We start from the raw sequence: 23156 nt of genomic DNA on the forward strand, positions 1-23156 counted from the left end.
TCACATTAAATTGATCATTGCATTTGGGATCAGGAGGAAACGTTGATTAGGAAATAGTTTTAGGGTTAGGGTGGGTTTTTTTCTTCTTGCCTTTGCAGCGTGAGATGTGATGAACAACTTTGAATCGAGTTTCATACGACAGGTAAATCTTTGCAACTGAAGGATGGTGAAACTGGTGGATTTTTGATGTCTTCTGTCTTCCCACCATCCAATATATTAGTGGCTTTCTGAATTCAGTAAGAGCTCTTAGGTTGATTATAGAGTGCTAGAAACTCTTTTGTGTCAAGTGAAATATTTGTTCCCCTGACCTTTCTGATTTAGATGAATCGCACGGGTGAATGCAGTGTTGGTTTACAGATAACAAATTTGCTGTTAACATTTACTTTCATTTTATCTATTTGTTAGCTTAGAGACATGCTCCAAATATGTGCAAAACACAGAGTAAGGATATGACATTCAGAACACGGTCTTGTATCACGTAGAGTAGGCGAAGCATCCTGGGGGAAGAGTGGGTGTTCACAATGCAGAGGGGTTCACAGTGGGGCCTTCACTCATTCACTCGTTTTTCAGTATATTGCAGTGTATTGCAGTTTTTGTATGCCCAGTACGATGGATTTATGGAACATTGCCTAGTTTTAACTAAACTAATCCTCACCAAATGGACAAATATCCTGCAAATAAGCTGCGCAAGGAAGAAAATGATAATAATGGCTGCATAGGTGAACAACAAGAAAATGGCAGAGCTGACACTTCTAGTACAAGTCAGCCACGTTACAAGGTTAAAAGCAAAGCTGATCCAATCAGATCTAACAAGATCCAGAAGACTATTAGAAGTATGAATTTGCACCGGGTATCATTAAAGATGAACCTTTTTCAGCTATAATGGCCATTAAAACCAAGTATTGAAATAAACTGTGCTTAGAAACAGACACTTGAATCACTGTATTACAAAGTGTTAAACCAAGATTTTGAAAATTAATGAAGAATATTCAATCACATTGCTCTTACAATATTATTAATATACTATTTTTAGTAAGATCAAGAATGGGGTTTGTACCATTAATTCATAAAATGTTTAAAATGTTCATCTCATTCTTTTTTATTTTTCTTTATGTTATAAAATGTACATAATATATAATTACAGTGGTATGTGTATGTAATTTATAACTAAGTAATTATACATCTATTGGGGGAGTAGAGCATGCTAAAAATTTTTGCTGATAGGGGAGGATAATGACAAAATTTTGAGACCAAACATAAAGTAAAACATAATAAAGTCTTTCTTAAGTCTTTAAGAGAAAAGTTAATAGTTGATGATTTTTTTCTTGCCATAGATATATCTAGGTATCCAAACAGCATGCAGATATTGAATGTACTTTTCTTATTTGTATGACACTAACTTCTATGAACAAATCCTCTTTTAGAAACCTTTTCTAATTTTATTTTCAGGTTATCAACACAATGGTGCTCTGCTTTTTTTCTTTGTATTTATTTACTTTTTTTCCATGCCACATTTGATGGGCATTCACATCATATCCCATGTGGACAACATTTGCATTTCCTTGTGTTGACTCATAAAAAGAAACAACAACAACACCATAACACAAAAAAACTCCAAACAAAACAAAACAAAACCACGAAAAAAGTGTTTCCATATGTGTCCAACTATCAAATTGACTAATTATCAAAATTAATCATGTTGATCATTAGTCTTTGATAACATTTTCCAAGGCTTCTAAAGCAAAAGTCACAAATACCTGTTCTGCCTTTCATATTACATGAATGCTTTAATCTTTTATGCTTGGATCACCCTTTTTCCCCTAATAAATTATTTATCCTATATTTCATATTTCACTTGCTATAAGCAATTTAATTTTGTTTCAAGCTTTTCTTTTTGGTGCTTTTTAATTCTGACTGATATGGTATTCCTTTCTTATTGCAGTATCCCATGTCTCTTATCAGCAAGCACATGAGAAAGCTTATTAGTATTATATAGAAAAAAGGATGGAGGAAGTAAATCATACCCCTCAATAAGTTGCTTTCAAGTTATGTAAATATACTGTTAGTGAAAATATTAGAATAAACTATAAAAGAAGTGTGCTGATATATAGCTGAATGCCAATTTACTGCTCGATTTCATTTAGGTGCATGCCCTTTTACATTGCAGGGTAAAAAGTATGGTTTAAGAGCTTTGTCATATTGGTGCATATCTTTAAAGAATAGCACAATTTTACATAGAATATTTAGAAATAGTTATGAAGGATAAAGAACTTATCATGGCCATCTTTAATTTATAGCAACAACTATCTATAATGATATTTATAGGCAGGCATTTGGCTGTCCACCATTACATTGACTGTGTACAAGTATGTCTTATTTACCTAATGCTGCTTTATCTATGTAAATAGAAAATTAATTTCCTAAACACTTAGATTCTTTTAAATGTGTCCTTAATACTGGAAATCCTGAAGATCCCCATCAGTGCTAAAGAATGATGAAGAATGTCGGGAAATGTTGTAGCTTCCTTAGTTTAGTACACAATCCATTTATGTAGTGCTGTATTTAATTCACATTACTGTATTTTGGAGGATAATTTGTGATGTAATGATGATTATTTTGTGATGTGATGGAAATCCTGGCATGGGCATGTTTATTATGACCAGGTATGCTCATGAAATGTCTTCTTAAAGAGACAATGTATCCATCATGGGAGGAGTTTGATTGAACTGAATGAGCTAGCAGATATCATTTGATTAGGCATTTCATTATAGTAGGAGACATTTCTGACTCAGTGACTTAGGGCAGTTTACTGAATGATTTATTGGAAACAAAGAGTGATGTAATCCATGTTTCGGATTAAAACACTTATGCTATACAAGTTCTTAAAATTACATTTCAGTTAATGTATTTGTGTTAGCAAAATATTTCCCATTCTCTTTGTGTTTATGTTACGTGCACATGCAGAATGTGGTTTTAGAAGATCAGTAGTCACATACCCTCAAATTGCAATATGCAAACGATACAGTGAAATAGAGCCCTTACAAATGAGATTTTAAAGCTCCCTACAATGAAAGTTCAGGGGAATTAAGTTGCCTGAAAGCCTTAAGAAATTTAGTTAAGTTTTGAAATTACTATCTAGAGAAGGAGGCTTATCTTCTGATCAGGTCTGAGTTTAAAAGCATGATTGTTTGGCCAGACTTATTCTAGATATGCTTAAACTCAGACTACTTAGAAAAGTGAAGACTTGAACAAAACTTTTAAAACAGTCTTTTTCTAAACATGTTTCTCCTTTGTACATCGTTTGTGTCCGTTTACATTTATAATCCTAAAAGAATAAAATTACCAAGATAAAAAAAACGTTCTCAGTTTAGGGTAGGATACATTTGAATTTTGTAACAAGATAAATATTTAGCCACAACAAAACCACCCAGCTCTCAGCAAAGGAGTTTTAGTAGAGCAAGAAGTGTCCTGTACTCAAGGGCTTTCCATCTTCAGCACATAGAATCATAGAATCGTCTAGGTTGGAAGAGACCCTTGGGATCATCGAGTCCAACCATCTACCCTACTCTACAAAGTCCTCTCCTACACCATGTCCCTTAGCACTGCATCTAAACGGCCCTTGAACACAGCCAGGGATGGTGACTCCACCACCTCCCTGGGCAGCCTGTTCCAATGCCTGACCACTCTTTCGGTGAAAAATTCTTTCCTAATGTTCAATCTAAACCTACCCTGTTGGAGCTTGAAGCCGTTCCCTCTCGTTCTGTCACTAATTACCTGCAGGTTTTGACTATAGAATCATAGAATTGTCTGGGTTGGAAGGGACCTTTAAGATCATCCAGTCCAACCATCAACCTAACTCTGATAAAAACCATCACTAAACCATGTCTCTAAGCACTATGTCAACCCCTCTTTTAAATATCTCCAGGGATGGTGCCTCAACCACTTCCCTGGGCAGCTCATTCCAATAATAATAATAGTAACCCCTTCAGTGTAAAATTTTGTCCTTATATCCAGTCTGAACCTTCCCGGGTGCAACTTGAGGCCATTTCTTCTTGTCCTATCACCTGTGACTTGGGAGAAGAGACCGACCCCCCCTGGCTACACCCTCCTTTCAGGGAGTTGGACAGAGCAAGAAGGTCTCCCCTCAGCCTCCTTTTCTCCAGGCTGAACACCCCCAGCTCCCTCAGCCTCTCCTCACAAGTCTTGTGCCCCAGACCCCTCACCAGCTCCGTTGCCCTTCTCTGGACACGGTCCAGCATCTCAATGTCTTTCTTGTGGGAAGGGGCCCAAAACTGGACACAGCCCTCGAGGTGGAGCCTCACCACTGCCCAGTACAGAGGGATGATCACCTCCTGAGTCCTACTCACCACACTGTTACTGAAGCTGTTGGCCTTCTTGGCCACCTGGGCACACTGCTGGCTCATGTTCAGCTGACAGTCGACCAACACCCCCAGGTCCTTTTCTGCCAGGCAGCCCCAGCCACTCTGCCCTGACCCTGTAGCGCTGCCTGGGGGTGGTGTGACCCAAGTGCAGGACCCTGAACTTGGCCTTGTTGAACCCATGTAGCTGTTTCCAGGGTCACATGGGAATTGTTGCTCATTTTAGTGCTGAATGCCATATGTCTGACATTTGTGCATCCCTGAATGGATGTCAGTGACTGACCACCTACATTGCTTTTTAATTCTAAACCAAGAGCCCTATTGTCACCCATTAATGCCAAGTTTTCAAAGTTCTACTCCCTCACTGCTCCATAGGTTTTGATTTCCTTTAGGGAGAGCCTACTTCGAACTTCTGCAACATCTGCTCTCTCAAACAGCTCTGAAAATGTAGTGTCTTAGACCTGTTTTATCTAGGAATGAGAATTACCTTTCTCAAACTATTTTGCAAATATTTCATTTGTTATTTCTGACTTGGAAAGAGAAGGGTTTTTTGGGGAAAGACCACATTCACAGTATGTTTCTTCTCAAGGCAAAGCGGCATTAAGCTCACTCACCTAGTTCCACAGTGACTTGAGGCAGATGTCTCACAGCAGGGCAGGTCTGAGTTCCCATCTGGTTCTGTCCCCAGCTCTTTGTGAAAGGAAAAAAAAAAAGAAGCTGTGAAAAATTTCAAGATCAGAACAACAAGTCTATTCAAAAGGACGACAATCTAAATTTTTCCATGTGCATCCGGCCTGTCAGAGTTTTCACAGTGAAAAATGGAAGGCAGTGGAAGTGTTCTTTTCCTCTTGGAAGCTGATATCTACTTTACATCAAGTAAAAATGGCTAACATAATGCATGGTAAAGACAAGGAGCATAGATGATGGAGGAGGTAAGGCATGGATTTATACCCACAAAATGCTAAGATGGCACTATTTTAGCAAACAGAACAAGCATTTTACGGGAAGAACGCTAAAAAATAATTATCTGAGAGTGGAGGCAATTTAAAAAGCAAATCTATATGAAGTAATAAAGCTTGCATCAGGAATTAGGCTAGAGTAAACAAGAAAGACAGATGTATCATTTTTAATAGAAATTCATGAGGCTACATTGGTAGAAACAAGCATTTTTGGTGCTACTGAGACCACAAACAAAGCTGCAGAAATCCAGCTGAGCCTTTTTATTTTATTGGACAGCCCTGAAATATTGCTTCAAATGGATACTGAATTTTAAAGATATGAGCTGTAAAATTATCTCATCATACAATAGACAGCAGACGAGTATGTTATTTTTCACTCAGTGTATTTAAGGCAAGTGTATTAAACTTCCAGGAAAAAAAAAAAAAAAAAGATACTGTAAAAGGAATGTACTGGTGATAAATCCATATATAGCAGAGAACCTTTCCTAAGTTCAATCATGCAGAATTCTTTTAGGAAGACAAAGAAGGATTTCTGATCTTCAGTCCCTGACCACATTTCCTGGAAGGTCTTATTTGTCCCCTTCTCACACCTTACATAGAAGGTGAAATCTCCCTTTGAAGGATGAAAGGTGCACGGCAATCACGTGTGAGTATCAAACCGTCCTTGACTCGACTTTGGCACTCAGAGTGGATTTTTATTTGACTTGGGTTACCAATGAACTGCTCGTATGTTGGGCTCGTTACACACATGTGCAATCCTTTGACTATGTGCACGTCTCCTGTCTGGTATCACGGATAATCTGCAGGCTAAACTGATTCCTGACCACGCCTTTGTGCCCTATTGTGAGATCCTAATATAGTCCAATGTGCCCGTAGTAATGCCAGCACTTTGAAAATCATGCCTGATAACCCCTCTGAACAGCTGAATTCCTGAAGATGCTACATGAAGTTTCAAGAAGCCAAGTTAAGTGTAGAGTCCCGTGGACATTTCAGAGCACACTTACTGATCTAGCAGATCAATTCAGAACTTAATCTGACAGGCAAATCACTCTTAAAAGTTAATGACAAAACAGTGTGATCCCAGACATTTCTCCAATGATTTACTTGGAGCTGGAACTGAGAGCCCCAGAGAGCATTTCAGTGCTAAAGTTTACAAACTGCAAAGATTTTGCAAGTCTTTTGGTTATTTTATCATGATTTTTTAAGTATAGGAATAATTTTTGTGCATTTTTTTGGCATTGCTGATGTTGCAGACTTTAAGGAGCTCATGCTGAACAAACAAGGAAAGCAAAGGGCACTGGTGTTCATATGAAATAATAGTAAATTCTGTGAAACAATATTTAACATATTGCTTAACTTTCTTTGTCCTACTTCAGCTCACAACAACGCCTAAAATTTCTGAAGTGAGTCAACCTCAGAAACAGGACAGGGACAGTGACTTTAAAAGTTCTGAAAATTGCACAGTGACATTTCCAGAAAGCATTATTGTTAGGGAGGTCTGGCAAACGTTCATGTAGAACGAGCAGAAGTTCATGCCGTGCAGAACTGACAGCTCTTGTGAAACGGAGCTTAACTATAAAAAAAGGCCAGTAATCTAAGTTATATAAAAAGACATCCATCTGCTGTTCAAGTCGGAGATTTCTAAAAGTAGAACTGCAGTACATAGAAGTGGCCATAAAAGCAAGCATTCTTTATTTTGGAATTACAATGTCTTGGACAGTTTGTCCACACTAAACTTTTGCTGCCTCGAGCACCCAGGACCGGGGAAAAAAACCCAGCTAGGGAGAAAAAAAAAATTCCCTGGCTGGGGTTTTTTTATTCTGAGTTGTTTGCTGTTTGTTTTTTTTTCAATTTTCCTATGTGCCTCCAAAACAAAGCACAGTTACCTCCACCTACAACCCACAAGGCAACAGCCAAACCATACCAACATCACACAAGCTCACACACCTTCACAACACACGCTCTGCCACCACACAAACCTCCCCTCACCCTCGGCTACACCGTCATCCCACTGACCTGCCCCAAGGGGACATTTCCTCGTCTCTGCAATGCTCCTCAGGAACGCTGCTCCCAGGGGCCTCCAAAATCGTCCTACCTGACAAAAACCTCAGCTCGAAGACCACCTCTGTCTAAACTTTGGTGATGAATGTCACCTCGCAGAGCAGCCAAGACTGGGGAAAAAAAAAACCCAGCCAGGGGGAAAAAAAAAATCCCCCGGCTGGGTTTTTTTATTTCTAAGTTGGTTTTGTTTTGTTTTAAAATTTCCCTATGGGCCTCCAAAAACAAAGCAGTTACCTCTACCTACAGTCCACAAGGCAATAGCTAAACCACACCAACATCACACAAGCTCACACACCTTCACAACACACACTTAATTACCACACAAACCACCCCTCACCCGTGCCATCCTCACACCCTCCTGCCGCAAGGGGACATCGCCCCAACTCTGGAGCTCCCAGGAGCTTCCAAGATCTCCCTGCCTGCCGAAAACTCTGACCCTAGGCCCTCCTGCGACCAACACTGGTGATGTGTATCGCCTCCCAGAGCAACTGGGACTGGGGGGAAAAAACACCCAGCCAGGGAAAAAAAAAAAAAGAAAGTTGGAACACGCTTGGTCTCTGTCACCCACTGATGTCTGCCCCGGTATTTAGCTTTCACAGTGCCACGGGTCACGGTCCACCCTTGATAGTGCCCACATCACTTAAATGCAAGGTTCTTATAATCACCTCGTGCCGCTAACTCTCCTGCAAAAACCAAACACAAAGCCATTTACCAACAGTTCATCTGTGAGAGAGTGGTCCCCCGCAGCTCCGCTTGCCTGCTCTGCTCCGATTCCCGAAAAAACACATCCCCCTCATGTTCCTCCCGGAAGCTTGAAAATCCAGAGTGTTGCAGTGACCCAGCTGCACCACAGAACCTGACCGCTCTGAGACCTGTCACACTGCTCCTCTATAACCCCGCTGTTTCTAGAGGCTTGCTGCAAAGTGCCTGCCAAAAAAAGAAATTAAAACCCCCAGCGTCATTACTGTGTTACCTCACGTTACCTCACAAACCTGGGACTTGGGTCTTTTTAGTCTGGAGAAGAGACGGCTGAGGGGGGATCTGATCAATGATTAGAAATACTTAAAGGGAGGGTGTCAAGAGGACAGGGCTGGTCTTTTTTCAGTGGTGCCCAGGGACAGGACAAGAGGAAATGGGCACAAACTTGAATATAAGAAGTTCCAGCCCTGGAAGAGGCTGCCCAGGGAGGTGGTGGAGTCTTCTTCTCTGGAGTCATTCCAAACCTGCCTGCTGTCCCACCTACCCCTGACTCTACCCCCCCCAGGCAGAGCAGCTCCACACCAAACACACCCTTGTGCAGCCCAACATCACACAACACTATAGACAATGCTACTCAAAGATCAGACAATACTCTCTGCAAGGAGAATCGCTTCCAGACCAGAGATACTCTCGGGCAAGAAGACCTACAGGGCCACAGCACTGATGTGAGGAGGCTCTACAGAGATGCCATAAGAGAGTCACATGTAATGGCCAGTTACAAGAAGTTCCTGTCAAAACAGAGAGGTTGCACACACAAGAAGTCCGTCTTCAAGACCTGGGAATGTCAGGATGCTGGGAAGAAATCCCAGTCTGCGAAAACAGATTGCTAGAGAACAGAGCTGCTCATGCAGCCAGGAATGATGAGGCAAAAAGAGGATCGTCCAGAAACGTCCCAGATGCAAGTCCAATACGCACTTTAAGATTGTTATTCAAGGAAAGAAGCGCTCATTGGGCATGATGCCAATGAGTACAGGCATTCCAGACCCTAGGGGTGGTGCCCGAGGCACCTGCTGTGCCTCTTCAGTGCAAAGAGCAACGAGGACATCAAGACCTGAGGAAAGTCTAAGACACAGAAGACAGACCACACAAACTACACAACAGACACTGTCCAGAACTGTCCTGCCTGGCGCACGCTTACTTCGTCCTGAAGAGTAACCCACTCCCTTTACCTACCCAGAGGGGGCTGCTCCTGGACAGCCCCTGCCCTACCCTGACTTTGAACCCCTCCCTGCAACTCCCAACCTTGTCCCTTTCCCAACAGTCCCCAGCACGAGACCCTCAACTTAGCTTTCAGAAAGCGTGGGGCCTGTAGCCATCCTCCACAAGGAAAACCATAGTCAGCCAACTGGATCGCTCCTGCAGTCGCTGGGCTCCTCTACTGATATGGGCTCCATATCAGTACCAGATATGAAACAGGATCATACTGTGAGACAGAAACCAAACGGACCTCTCTGGACCACACAGATGCCTCTGGAAAAGGTTCTCACAGAAAAAAAACCACCTTTTTTTCCATCTTCCCCAGGGCCGGGCTCAAAAAGTGCCAAACTCCCGGAGATTGTTCCCACACCCAGGGTGTCGGGAGGGCAAACTTCTGCTGGTTCTCAAGCTCTTTGGGAACCGCTTGTATCACCCCACAAACCCTGGGGCTCCAGTCTTTCCTGGCAATTTCATTCTCAAGACCAGAGAGCAGGAGAACGTGGTCCCCCATGAAAAAAGTTGCTGAGAATAAGCAACAGCTGTAGCTCGATACTTTTTTTGATATCTGTGTGTGTGTATGTATGTATATATGTGCATAAATATTGTCTCTGTTTCATTATTTCTTTTTAATTTCATTACAGATATTTCATTTATTTCGTTTTTTTTAAGAAAGTCGGGGTTTTTTAAGTATTGCATTACAGTCCTAAACGCCTTTATCCATCTCCTTCCTCCCCTCTGAGCGAGACGTGGGGGGGGGGCAGCCACTGCCCCACCCGGCCCGACCTGCCGCAATGCTAATTAAACCATCTTGCCGCCCCTCAACACTCACGACAAAATTAATGACCTAAAAGGCGGAGGACCTGGAGGACCCAAACGCCGCAGAGACGGAATCTCTGAGGACTAAGGAGCTTTTCCTGTTTCTCGGAGGACCGTGGGACCATAGAGATGCACTTCCGAGGGAGTGACGGGCACTTCCGGTCCCTTGGAGGCCCGCTAGACGATGCCGTGGGAGGACCGACAGTCACTTCCAGTGTCCTGGAGGACCTAAAGGCCATAGAGATGGAACTCCGGAGGACTAACCGCCCCCCCACGCCGCAGTACCGGCCTCTGGCCGCCGGGCGGCTGCACTCCCTTAATTATCCCCCGCCTGAGCCCTCATTAGTGTGATGAGCGATGACCGCTCTCAGCGCAGCCGGGGACCGCAACCGCTCACCGGCGGGCAGGGTTTCTTTTCCCAAGCACAGACCCCGAATGAGGGGGTTTGGGGTATTATTCTCTATTTACACATATATATCTATCTATTTACATATATATCTCTCTATCTATTTACACATAGATATCTATTTACACATAGATATCTATTTAGGGAATATATAATCACTTTTTACACTTCTATAGAATAATCCCTTTAGGCTTAGAACTACTTAAGACTTACACGTTAACACTTATTATATAGAGTATCTAATTAGACTAGCTGCTTCCACATCTATTTTGACAGTAATATCTTCTTATAGATAATGTTTAAAGTATTTTTAATGTTCTAAGGTCTTTTATATAATATTGAATCACAGAATTGTAGAATCCTTGAGACAGAGGGTTTATTCTGAACTCCTTTTATATATGTAAATGACTATTATTTTGCCATCTACATAAAAATGAGAGTAAAATTCTTCTCTATTCCAATGCCTCACCCCCGTATTTACAGTTTTTAACATTTTTTTTAACCACAACCCCTGAATTTTCAGACATCTGGGGGCTGTGACCCCCCTCTTTTGGGGGGAACCCCACAGAACCCCCACTCACCTGCTCCTCTGCCACATCGTCGCTCCCCTGGTGACATCGGGGTGCCCCAAATGATGCCAGGAGACCTGTGCACACCTCCTTTTTCGTTTTCTTATAGATAATGTTTAAAGTATTTTTAATGTTCTAAGGTCTTTTATATAATATTGAATCACAGAATTGTAGAATCCTTGAGACAGAGGGTTTATTCTGAACTCCTTTTATATATGTAAATGACTATTATTTTGCCATCTACATAAAAATGAGAGTAAAATTCTTCTCTATTCCAATGCCTCACCCCCGTATTTACAGTTTTTAACATTTTTTTTAACCACAACCCCTGAATTTTCAGACATCTGGGGGCTGTGACCCCCCTCTTTTGGGGGGAACCCCACAGAACCCCCACTCACCTGCTCCTCTGCCACATCGTCGCTCCCCTGGTGACATCGGGGTGCCCCAAATGATGCCAGGAGACCTGTGCACACCTCCTTTTTGGTTTTTTTTTTTAGTTCACCCCCAAAAAATGGACCAAACGACCAGACCCAGGGCTGGTTTCTCCACCAGCTGCAAACCTGCGGTTGGGGCATCCGTTGAGCAGCATGGGACGCCGAGGAGGAGACACCTGGAAAACAACAATCCCCAACTGTAGTTCAGCGTCATCCGACACAACCAGCAGAGGGATTCCCTCAGAGCGAGGGACGGGGCAGGAGCTGAGCTACAGGAGGATGGGTGCTGGGGAAACAGCTCCCCTCCGAACACGGCACCCTTTGGCACTCCTTTTAACTGGCACAGCTCCAAACCCACATCGGCACGCTTCTCCGTCTCCAAAACGCACAGTTACCCTGTGACTGGGGGGGTTTCTTTTCGTCCTACCCAAGGAAGAGGGACATCTGGCCGGCGGCGCTGCCCAAGGGAGATGCCACCAGACCACTGGGGAAACGCACCCCCTGGAAGCCAGGCAAAAATCAAGCCCTTTGGAGCGCTACCTGAAACAAAATCTGGAAACCAGAAGCAGTTCAGACAGGAGATGTTGCTTTATTCAACACGGGGTGCCAGGTGGAAATCCACAAATCTAGCACAGCTTAACAGATACCTTCACCCGTTATTCAGACACAAAAAATTCTCATTATTCTGCCTACCTAATCCGTAACTCCACCTGGGCTGACACATGGATTAGGATGATCCAACAGCCCCTTTTTGCACAAGTATAAAATTCTGCAGCGTCTGCAAAGCGCTCCTGCACAGGCGTGAGCTCCTCGGTGGTCTTTTGGGTAAGGGATACCCTTCCTCATGTTATCCTTTTTAAGGCATTGAGTCATCTCAGGACAGTAAAAGTTCACTGTAAGTTTCCCAGCTTCTTGAGGATGATGAAGACGTTCCTTGAAGTAGCCACGGCTCTGCCCTAATTGGTATAGGACTTTTGTTATATCTATCTATATATATACTTTGGCATGTGAGAGTAATTAACTCATTTAAGTTAGCATGTGGCCTGCCTTTGCTAACAAGGAAAGCCCCCAGAACCCTCACCCCGGCCCTCAGCAGCCTCCTGCGAGGCCTCTTCCCTTGGGGAGAGCCCCCAGACTGTCCCAGAGCCAGCCCTGGGGTGGCCCCACAGGCTACTGCCAGGAGGAGGAGGTGATACTGGAGGAGGGTAAACTCAGCATTCCCGCTAAACAAAGCAGCAGAGGAGAGAAAAAGACCTGCCCTGCATTCCCCCCATAGAAAAAAATATTCTGTTTCTCTGTATAATCCTTTCTCTATCACATTTGAGCGTAAATGCTTGGTCTACAGAAGAGGCGTGCGTCGTATCTAACAGCCAGTGCTGGTTCTCAATGAGCGCAGAGGACACTTGGCAGGACTGCCCTTTTATAGCCCCAAATCTTCTTTCCCTGTCCTCTTGCAGATCCCCACGATTCCCCCAGGAAGTCAGCAGGAGCTGGTTTCCAGGGGTGCCGTTCCTTGGTGACCTTCAGAGTGTATAGTTTCAGGCTGGGGCAGTGGGTGAGGAACGCTTCTACCACCTCCTGGCTGACCACACAGTAGCAGTGGATCTCCAACAGATTTCTGCACTGCTTGGCCAGATCGACGAGCGAGGAATTTAAGTCCTCTGAGGATGTGGTTTGCAGCATCAGCTTCTTTAAAGTACCGCTGTAGCTCTGGGTGATGAACCTAATCTGATTTACCATGTAATTATGGGTATTGAGTTGCAGGGTGCTCACAGGTATATTCAGCTTTAGGATCAGTGGGATTTTGCAGGCAGGGACTGTATGATCAAACTCTAGGTCTACACGGAGTCGAGGATGCTTTTGACTTACAGCAGCCCAGAGCTCTTCTGAGATAACCGGTATGTACTTGTCCAGGCGCTCACAGAAAATGTCTAAGTGGGTGAAAGCTGCTCTTTCGGGCTTGAGCAGTTCCTGAAACACGTCGTCAGACAAACTGGTGTAGTAAACCCCCAGGGCTGAGAGTTTGGGACACGCTCTGAAAACTTTCCTAATGGTGCCCGGTGCCACGTTGCACACCAAGCTGTGGTTGTTGATGAACAAACTGTGCAAGTTTGGGTTGGCGGTAGCCAAGAGTTCCAACCAGTATAGGTTGATATGTATGGTGAGATTTATCTTTGAACCATTCCCCAAATTGGTGAACAAATACAGTCAGACTTTCAAAATAATTTTGTGACTTTATTTATATTTTCTTCAGCAGAGCAGTCGTCCATAAAATAGCAAACTTGGTAAATACTGTGTCTTTGGGGCATCAAGCTTGAAAAGCCTGTCAGCAGAATCAAGTCTTCCAGTTTTCAGACTGTTCCAGTTCACTGGCTGGATCTATGAGGTAAGAACAATTTGGGCATAGGTCAGGATCCTGCTGTCATTATTTTTACAGCAAGTTTCACTAGCATGCTTGCTCTAAAGTGGTAGTCTGAGAATGGCAGAACTGGCACCAGCAGAGGGATTCCCTCAGAGCGAGGGACGGGGCAGGAGCTGAGCTACAGGAGGATGGGTGCTGGGGAAACAGCTCCCCTCCGAACACGGCACCCTTTGGCACTCCTTTTAACTGGCACAGCTCCAAACCCACATCGGCACGCTTCTCCGTCTCCAAAACGCACAGTTACCCTGTGACTGGGGGGGTTTCTTTTCGTCCTACCCAAGGAAGAGGGACATCTGGCCGGCGGCGCTGCCCAAGGGAGATGCCACCAGACCACTGGGGAAACGCACCCCCTGGAAGCCAGGCAAAAATCAAGCCCTTTGGAGCGCTACCTGAAACAAAATCTGGAAACCAGAAGCAGTTCAGACAGGAGATGTTGCTTTATTCAACACGGGGTGCCAGGTGGAAATCCACAAATCTAGCACAGCTTAACAGATACCTTCACCCGTTATTCAGACACAAAAAATTCTCATTATTCTGCCTACCTAATCCGTAACTCCACCTGGGCTGACACATGGATTAGGATGATCCAACAGCCCCTTTTTGCACAAGTATAAAATTCTGCAGCGTCTGCAAAGCGCTCCTGCACAGGCGTGAGCTCCTCGGTGGTCTTTTGGGTAAGGGATACCCTTCCTCATGTTATCCTTTTTAAGGCATTGAGTCATCTCAGGACAGTAAAAGTTCACTGTAAGTTTCCCAGCTTCTTGAGGATGATGAAGACGTTCCTTGAAGTAGCCACGGCTCTGCCCTAATTGGTATAGGACTTTTGTTATATCTATCTATATATATACTTTGGCATGTGAGAGTAATTAACTCATTTAAGTTAGCATGTGGCCTGCCTTTGCTAACAAGGAAAGCCCCCAGAACCCTCACCCCGGCCCTCAGCAGCCTCCTGCGAGGCCTCTTCCCTTGGGGAGAGCCCCCAGACTGTCCCAGAGCCAGCCCTGGGGTGGCCCCACAGGCTACTGCCAGGAGGAGGAGGTGATACTGGAGGAGGGTAAACTCAGCATTCCCGCTAAACAAAGCAGCAGAGGAGAGAAAAAGACCTGCCCTGCATTCCCCCCATAGAAAAAAATATTCTGTTTCTCTGTATAATCCTTTCTCTATCACATTTGAGCGTAAATGCTTGGTCTACAGAAGAGGCGTGCGTCGTATCTAACAGCCAGTGCTGGTTCTCAATGAGCGCAGAGGACACTTGGCAGGACTGCCCTTTTATAGCCCCAAATCTTCTTTCCCTGTCCTCTTGCAGATCCCCACGATTCCCCCAGGAAGTCAGCAGGAGCTGGTTTCCAGGGGTGCCGTTCCTTGGTGACCTTCAGAGTGTATAGTTTCAGGCTGGGGCAGTGGGTGAGGAACGCTTCTACCACCTCCTGGCTGACCACACAGTAGCAGTGGATCTCCAACAGATTTCTGCACTGCTTGGCCAGATCGACGAGCGAGGAATTTAAGTCCTCTGAGGATGTGGTTTGCAGCATCAGCTTCTTTAAAGTACCGCTGTAGCTCTGGGTGATGAACCTAATCTGATTTACCATGTAATTATGGGTATTGAGTTGCAGGGTGCTCACAGGTATATTCAGCTTTAGGATCAGTGGGATTTTGCAGGCAGGGACTGTATGATCAAACTCTAGGTCTACACGGAGTCGAGGATGCTTTTGACTTACAGCAGCCCAGAGCTCTTCTGAGATAACCGGTATGTACTTGTCCAGGCGCTCACAGAAAATGTCTAAGTGGGTGAAAGCTGCTCTTTCGGGCTTGAGCAGTTCCTGAAACACGTCGTCAGACAAACTGGTGTAGTAAACCCCCAGGGCTGAGAGTTTGGGACACGCTCTGAAAACTTTCCTAATGGTGCCCGGTGCCACGTTGCACACCAAGCTGTGGTTGTTGATGAACAAACTGTGCAAGTTTGGGTTGGCGGTAGCCAAGAGTTCCAACCAGTATAGGTTGATATGTATGGTGAGATTTATCTTTGAACCATTCCCCAAATTGGTGAACAAATACAGTCAGACTTTCAAAATAATTTTGTGACTTTATTTATATTTTCTTCAGCAGAGCAGTCGTCCATAAAATAGCAAACTTGGTAAATACTGTGTCTTTGGGGCATCAAGCTTGAAAAGCCTGTCAGCAGAATCAAGTCTTCCAGTTTTCAGACTGTTCCAGTTCACTGGCTGGATCTATGAGGTAAGAACAATTTGGGCATAGGTCAGGATCCTGCTGTCATTATTTTTACAGCAAGTTTCACTAGCATGCTTGCTCTAAAGTGGTAGTCTGAGAATGGCAGAACTGGCGTGGCACGGAGCTAGTGTGCAAGGAAGGCATAATTTGACTAGGTTAGATGTAAATAGAAGCACTTAGGTAGTGTATACATTAGCAACTATAATCTTTTCATATGATTATCTATTCACTATATAAGACATTTAGGCTACTTTTATATGAAATAAAGATAGGCGAAAGAATAATGACCGCAGGATCCTGACCAATAGTTTGCTATTTTATGGATGACTGCTCCGCCGAAGAAAAAAATAAATAACCTTTCAAATAAAAGTACAAAACTGTCTTAAAAAGTGATACTACAATTTGTCAAAAAATGTTGATTAAGAAAAGTCACAAAATTATTTTGAAAGTCTGACTGTATTTATTCACCAATTTGGGGAATGGTTCAAAGATAAATCTCACCATACATATCAACCTATACTGGTTCAAGTCAGTCCCTCATCAAACGTTGCTAATTGCCTACTCTCTAGGTTGTGTACCTTAAATTTCAGTTGTTTTTTATTTAATTAGACCAGCAGTGGGAAATTAATCCTGTAACTGGAATTCCACTGATGAAAAATTTACATTCCTTGCCATTCCCATAAAGTTCGGCGTGGTGGACCATTCAAGCATACTACTCCAGATTTCAATTCCTGGGTTTATTCATGGGAACAGACAGCATGAAATTAAAGTGTTAGAGATGATCATAACCTCTGAAGTCTGCATTTTGCAGATTTCATGTGCACTTAAGTCTGAAAACGTTGGCCCCGTTTGGTACTTAGCGCCTTGTTGACAATTGTGCCTTTAGAATTTTCCTTCAGGGTGAACAATTTAAATATGTCCTCTGGTAAATAGAAAAAATACAGAAAACTTCACTCAGCTTCAGATAACTTGTTTCAGGCAAAGCCTTGCTCTTAACTAATTTGAAATTTTGCTGTTTGTAAAGAATATTTCTCAGTGACATGTAACTGTAAGGAAAATCTGCCAGATTAAGACTACAGTCTTAATAAATGTAGTCTTAATGTTATTAAGATAATATACAAGTTTGATCTTCAAGTTAAATATTTATAATTATATTATAGACATATTTTTAACTCTATTTTTAATTTCCAGGTTATAGTAATATCCACTCTCTCTGACTGTGTTAGCAGGTAAGTGTGAAACCTGGATCTTCAGCATTACATTACTCCAGCAATGTTATTGACTTAAGTCAATTAAAGTGAAACTTTACTTAACACCTTTTTTAGATCTCAGGGATACTAAAGGGAGGTCATCCTCCCTCTTTACTCTGCCCTAGTGAGGCCACATCTGGAGTACCGTGCCCAGTCCTGGGCTCCACAGTTCCAGGAAACTACTGCAAAGAGTCCAGCAGAAGGCTACAAAGGTGATCAAGGCAATGGAACACTTCTCTGATGAGGAAAGGCTGAGAGACCTGGGTCCGGTCTAGCCCGGAGAAGAGCAGACTGAGAGGATCTTATCAATGATTATAAATATCTAGAAGGCAAGTGTCAAGAGGATGGCGTCAAACTCTTCTTCTGGTTTCTCTTCTCACCTGGTGCCTGGTGACGGGACAAGGGGTGTCCTGGGTCTGGCGGGGATGGGGTTAATTCTCCCCAGGCCCTAGCAGGGACACAGGTATTCCATCCCAATTTATATTTTCTTCAGCAGAGCAGTCGTCCATAAAATAGCAAACTTGGTAAATACTGTGTCTTTGGGGCATCAAGCTTGAAAAGCCTGTCAGCAGAATCAAGTCTTCCAGTTTTCAGACTGTTCCAGTTCACTGGCTGGATCTATGAGGTAAGAACAATTTGAGCATAGGTCAGGATCCTGCTGTCATTATTTTTACAGCAAGTTTCACTAGCATGCTTGCTCTAAAGTGGTAGTCTGAGAATGGCAGAACTGGCATGACACGGAGCTAGTGTGCAAGGAAGGCATAATTTGACTAGGTTAGATGTAAATGGAAGCACTTAGGTAGTGTATAACTTAGCAACTATAATCTTTTCATATGGTTATCTATTCACTATATAAGACATTTAGGCTTCTTTTATATGAAATAAAGATAGGCGAAAGAATAATGACCGCAGGATCCTGACCAATAGTTTGCTATTTTATGGATGACTGCTCCGCCGAAGAAAAAAATAAATAACCTTTCAAATAAAAGTACAAAACTGTCTTAAAAAGTGATACTACAATTTGTCAAAAAATGTTGATTAAGAAAAGTCACAAAATTATTTTGAAAGTCTGACTGTATTTATTCACCAATTTGGGGAATGGTTCAAAGATAAATCTCACCATACATATCAACCTATACTGGTTCAAGTCAGTCCCTCATCAAACGTTGCTAATTGCCTACTCTCTAGGTTGTGTACCTTAAATTTCAGTTGTTTTTTATTTAATTAGACCAGCAGTGGGAAATTAATCCTGTAACTGGAATTCCACTGATGAAAAATTTACATTCCTTGCCATTCCCATAAAGTTCGGCGTGGTGGACCATTCAAGCATACTACTCCAGATTTCAATTCCTGGGTTTATTCATGGGAACAGACAGCATGAAATTAAAGTGTTAGAGATGATCATAACCTCTGAAGTCTGCATTTTGCAGATTTCATGTGCACTTAAGTCTGAAAACGTTGGCCCCGTTTGGTACTTAGCGCCTTGTTGACAATTGTGCCTTTAGAATTTTCCTTCAGGGTGAACAATTTAAATATGTCCTCTGGTAAATAGAAAAAATACAGAAAACTTCACTCAGCTTCAGATAACTTGTTTCAGGCAAAGCCTTGCTCTTAACTAATTTGAAATTTTGCTGTTTGTAAAGAATATTTCTCAGTGACATGTAACTGTAAGGAAAATCTGCCAGATTAAGACTACAGTCTTAATAAATGTAGTCTTAATGTTATTAAGATAATATACAAGTTTGATCTTCAAGTTAAATATTTATAATTATATTATAGACATATTTTTAACTCTATTTTTAATTTCCAGGTTATAGTAATATCCACTCTCTCTGACTGTGTTAGCAGGTAAGTGTGAAACCTGGATCTTCAGCATTACATTACTCCAGCAATGTTATTGACTTAAGTCAATTAAAGTGAAACTTTACTTAACACCTTTTTTAGATCTCAGGGATACTAAAGGGAGGTCATCCTCCCTCTTTACTCTGCCCTAGTGAGGCCACATCTGGAGTACCGTGCCCAGTCCTGGGCTCCACAGTTCCAGGAAACTACTGCAAAGAGTCCAGCAGAAGGCTACAAAGGTGATCAAGGCAATGGAACACTTCTCTGATGAGGAAAGGCTGAGAGACCTGGGTCCGGTCTAGCCCGGAGAAGAGCAGACTGAGAGGATCTTATCAATGATTATAAATATCTAGAAGGCAAGTGTCAAGAGGATGGCGTCAAACTCTTCTTCTGGTTTCTCTTCTCACCTGGTGCCTGGTGACGGGACAAGGGGTGTCCTGGGTCTGGCGGGGATGGGGTTAATTCTCCCCAGGCCCTAGCAGGGACACAGGTATTCCATCCCACTGGAGCCATGCCCAAGGGGGAGCTGGAGCTGCCGGGGAAGGGGGGGGAGAGGAAGTCCGGGGGGTGGGGAGGAGGAGGTGACCCCGCGGGGGAGGAGAGCGGTTGGGGGCGTCCAGGGTGCGCTCGGCGAGTGGCGGTATCGTAATTGCAGTTGTATATCCCCTTAGAGAGCCCTGCGGACCCCTATAATGCCCTATATTCCTCTTCAGCCCTCTGCAACTGCCTATAGCCCCCTAGAGACTTGGCACCCAGCAGCCCCTAAAAGCCCCTGCTGCCCCTTACAGAGCCCTAAAGATACCTAGAGACCCCTACAGATCCCTGACGGCCCCTACAAACCCTTACAGCCCCGTACAGCCCTCTAAAGCCCCCTAGAACCCCCTACAGGCCCCTGATGCCCCCTGCAGACTCTTAGAGACCACTAAGAAACCCTGCAGACCCCTACGAACACCTAGAGATCCCTAGAGAACCCTAAGAACCCCTGCAGACCCCTACTGCATGCTGTGGATCCCTACGGACCCCTATATGCCTCTACAAATCCCTGCAGCCCCCTGGCGCACCCTTAGAAGGGAAAGTACTAACTCTTGATGAAAAGGTGATAAGAAGGGTGAAAAGAGTGTTGTAGCTTATTTCATATAATGAATTGTGGATACTCAAGGAGAAATATTCATGTTTCTCCTGGCACAACAGAAGTAGATGATCTCCAGAATGATAGCATTTATATGTGCACGTTTAAGTCTACATATACATGGCAGATTTTTTAACCTATTTTAAATTTTCATGTTCTTAGACCTACCAGTCACTTGCAGTACAAGTGAATTAATACCACTATTGCATGTAATCATCTTCAAGAGTATCAATGAGGTTTACCAAAATTTTAGCAACTGTAATAGATGAACACCATAGAAATATCCTTGCAAAATGTTTAACGGATACTTTATTTTCTTTGCAAATCGACAATTTGCATAGCATTAAATTCTGTTCGTTCTCTTCCTTCATCCTAAAGCAGTGACTAGAGTCTTGGGAGTCTGGCTAATAGAGTTTCCTAACATTGTTCATCCTTAACTAATGTTAGATTAATTTTTCTTTTCTTCATTGAACATATATGAAATGAAATTTTAATCCACACCTCGTCTATTAAGTCAGAAAGAGCAAAATTCTGTATTTGTCTTCTACTAGTAGATAGGACTTTGGGTTCAAGGAGAATCTATTGTCACATTTAATGGCATGTCGTAGCTTCTGCAGTATTCCCTTACTGCCATTTGCTTGTTCCTATTCTCAGGTCTCCACGGCAGCAGCAGAGATGTTTTTTAGTTTTTCTTTTTCTTTAAAGAATACTATACCTGAAACTTCCCACTCTAAAACCAGTTGTGTTCTTAGGTCTGACTGTCCACGGTTGCTTTCTCTGTTTCAGTACGTGCTACGTGTAAAGCTGTCCTGTTACAATAGAGGAGATAGTCGTGGGTAAGAAGGAACTGGAGTGAAGACAAGACACTTGAGGATGGAAATCTCCAAGGAAAGGAAAGTAAGATTACAGTCTACAGCAAGAAGATACTTTCAGACTATCTTATCTGAAAGCATAAAACTTTTTTATTGCAACCAGGATGAAATTCTTGAGACAGCTGACAGTAAGATTTCACATGAAATCAGAATTTTGCCAGATTCTCCAGAGTCAAAACTGGCAAAATTTGTGAATTCCATCTAAATTTTTTTGAAATAGTTAGAAATTACAATTTGATTTTCAAAACAATTTAAGGTAGGTTGGCTTACAAATGTGTTAAATCATTCACTATATTATGTTTGGGGAAATGGCCCAAAATAGCTCTGGTTTAACTCCCTGTGAAAACATGTCATCTATTCTGGGTTCTTTTTCTTTTAGCTGATATGCACTTCTAAAGGGAATTCTAAATGAAAAAATGAATTTTGCAATAAGAAAAAAATACGCATATAAGGACCTAGTGAAAATAGTTGCTTTGCTTTACGCTTCTGCATGAGTGCAAGTCAAGTCATGTGCAGGCATCAACAAACTCATACGTGAGCTTCATGTGAATGCGTTCCTCATTCTCAGTTCGATCCTGACTTTTTACCGCCAAAGTTCTGGCTGCAATACAAAATGTGTTTGACAGGCACCGGCCTAAAGAATCTCATGCTTGAAGACTTAAGAGCATAAGTGGAGTTTGATAAAGGTTGTGTGGTGGGTTGACCTTGGCTGGTGCTCAGACCCTTCTGTAGTTGCCATCCTTGGCCCTTTACCCCCAGGCTCATTACTGGAGGGCCTGGTTTTATTCCCTTCTCCCTTCTGTTCCAGTTTAAAGCCCTGTCCATGAGCCTTGCTAACTCTTGGCCTATTACCCTTTCGCCCTTCCGGGATAGGGTTTTCCCATCCTTTGCCAGCAGGCTCGGTGTCCTGTAAATCGAACTGGGATCAGAGAACCCAAAGCCTTGCCGGTAGCACCAGTTTTGGAGCCAGTCATAGATCTGTCTGGTCTTCTTGTTAACCCATCCAGTCTGGTCTGTAGGGTCTCTAGGGGCCTGGAGGGGGTTGCAGGGGTCTGCAGGGGTCCGTCGGCGGCCGCAGGAGGTTTGGGGGTCTGCGGGGATCTACAGGGGGCTGTAGGGGTCAGCAGGTAGTTTCAGGGGTCTGTGGGGTTTTGTAGGGGTCTGCCAGGTGTGTGCAGGGGGCTGCAGGTGGTTGCAGGGGTCCGTGAGGGGTCTGCAGGGGTCCGCGAGGGGTCTGCAGGGGTCCGCATGGGGTTGTAAAGGGCTGCAGGGGTCAGTAGGGGTCTGTAGTGGGCAGCCAGGGCGCTGCCAGGGGTCTGTAGGGGTCTCTAAGGGTCTGTAGGGTCTCTAGGGGCCTGGAAGGTCTGTAGGGGGCTGCAGGGGTCTGTAGGGTTTCTTAGCTGTTTGCAGGAGTCTGAGGGGGTCTACAGGGCTCTGTAGGGGAATGTAGGGGTCCATCCGTGCCCCGTATGGTCACGGTCCTTCTCGATGGATGGTGTGAGCCCGTGCTCTTGTGTGCCTGCTGCTCCCGGGGGGTGAAGCACCCCAGGGTCTGGCTTGAGTGAGTGAGTGAGTGAGGGGCTCTCACTGGCCCAGGGCTGAGGGGGAGGTCGCGTTGTCATTTTCCTTTTGCGGGGGACACAGTTTTGGGGCACTTTCAGCCCAGGCGTGCACAGTGCTCACAGGCTTTTCCCTCCTCCCTAGTGCCCCCGGACCAGCCCCACCTGACCGTCTCCAAGACCTCAGCGTTGTCCATCACGCTGGCCTGGCTTCCTGGGGACAATGGGGGCAGCTCCATCCGGGGTACGGCTGCTGGGGGCGACGGGGTCGGC

General features: G+C 43.8%; 2 protein-coding genes and 1 long non-coding RNA gene across 3 annotated transcripts; 1 reads left to right on the forward strand and 2 right to left on the reverse strand.

The window, feature by feature from the left end:
- Nucleotides 1–12116: 12116 nt before the first annotated feature.
- Nucleotides 12117–14033, reverse strand: LOC106890809 (F-box/LRR-repeat protein 8-like). The gene is made up of 3 exons (XM_014946856.1): nt 14016–14033; nt 13046–13752; nt 12117–12120 (listed from the first exon to the last, which is right to left on the reverse strand). The coding sequence occupies exons 1-3, from the start codon at nt 14031–14033 to the stop codon at nt 12117–12119; spliced, it is 729 nt and encodes a 242-aa protein (XP_014802342.1).
- A 354-nt stretch (nt 14034–14387) lies between these two features.
- LOC106890812 (F-box/LRR-repeat protein 8-like) lies at nt 14388–16304 on the reverse strand. The gene is made up of 3 exons (XM_014946868.1): nt 16287–16304; nt 15317–16023; nt 14388–14391 (listed from the first exon to the last, which is right to left on the reverse strand). The coding sequence occupies exons 1-3, from the start codon at nt 16302–16304 to the stop codon at nt 14388–14390; spliced, it is 729 nt and encodes a 242-aa protein (XP_014802354.1).
- A 3608-nt stretch (nt 16305–19912) lies between these two features.
- On the forward strand, nt 19913–23156 carry LOC106891578. Its single transcript, XR_001412725.1, has 3 exons — nt 19913–19963; nt 21239–21349; nt 23029–23156. It is a non-coding gene; the product is annotated as an uncharacterized LOC106891578 (long non-coding RNA).

This window comes from Calidris pugnax, unplaced genomic scaffold (genome assembly GCF_001431845.1).
Source record: "Calidris pugnax isolate Ruff unplaced genomic scaffold, ASM143184v1 scaffold30, whole genome shotgun sequence".
Classification (NCBI taxonomy): Eukaryota; Metazoa; Chordata; class Aves; order Charadriiformes; family Scolopacidae; genus Calidris; species Calidris pugnax.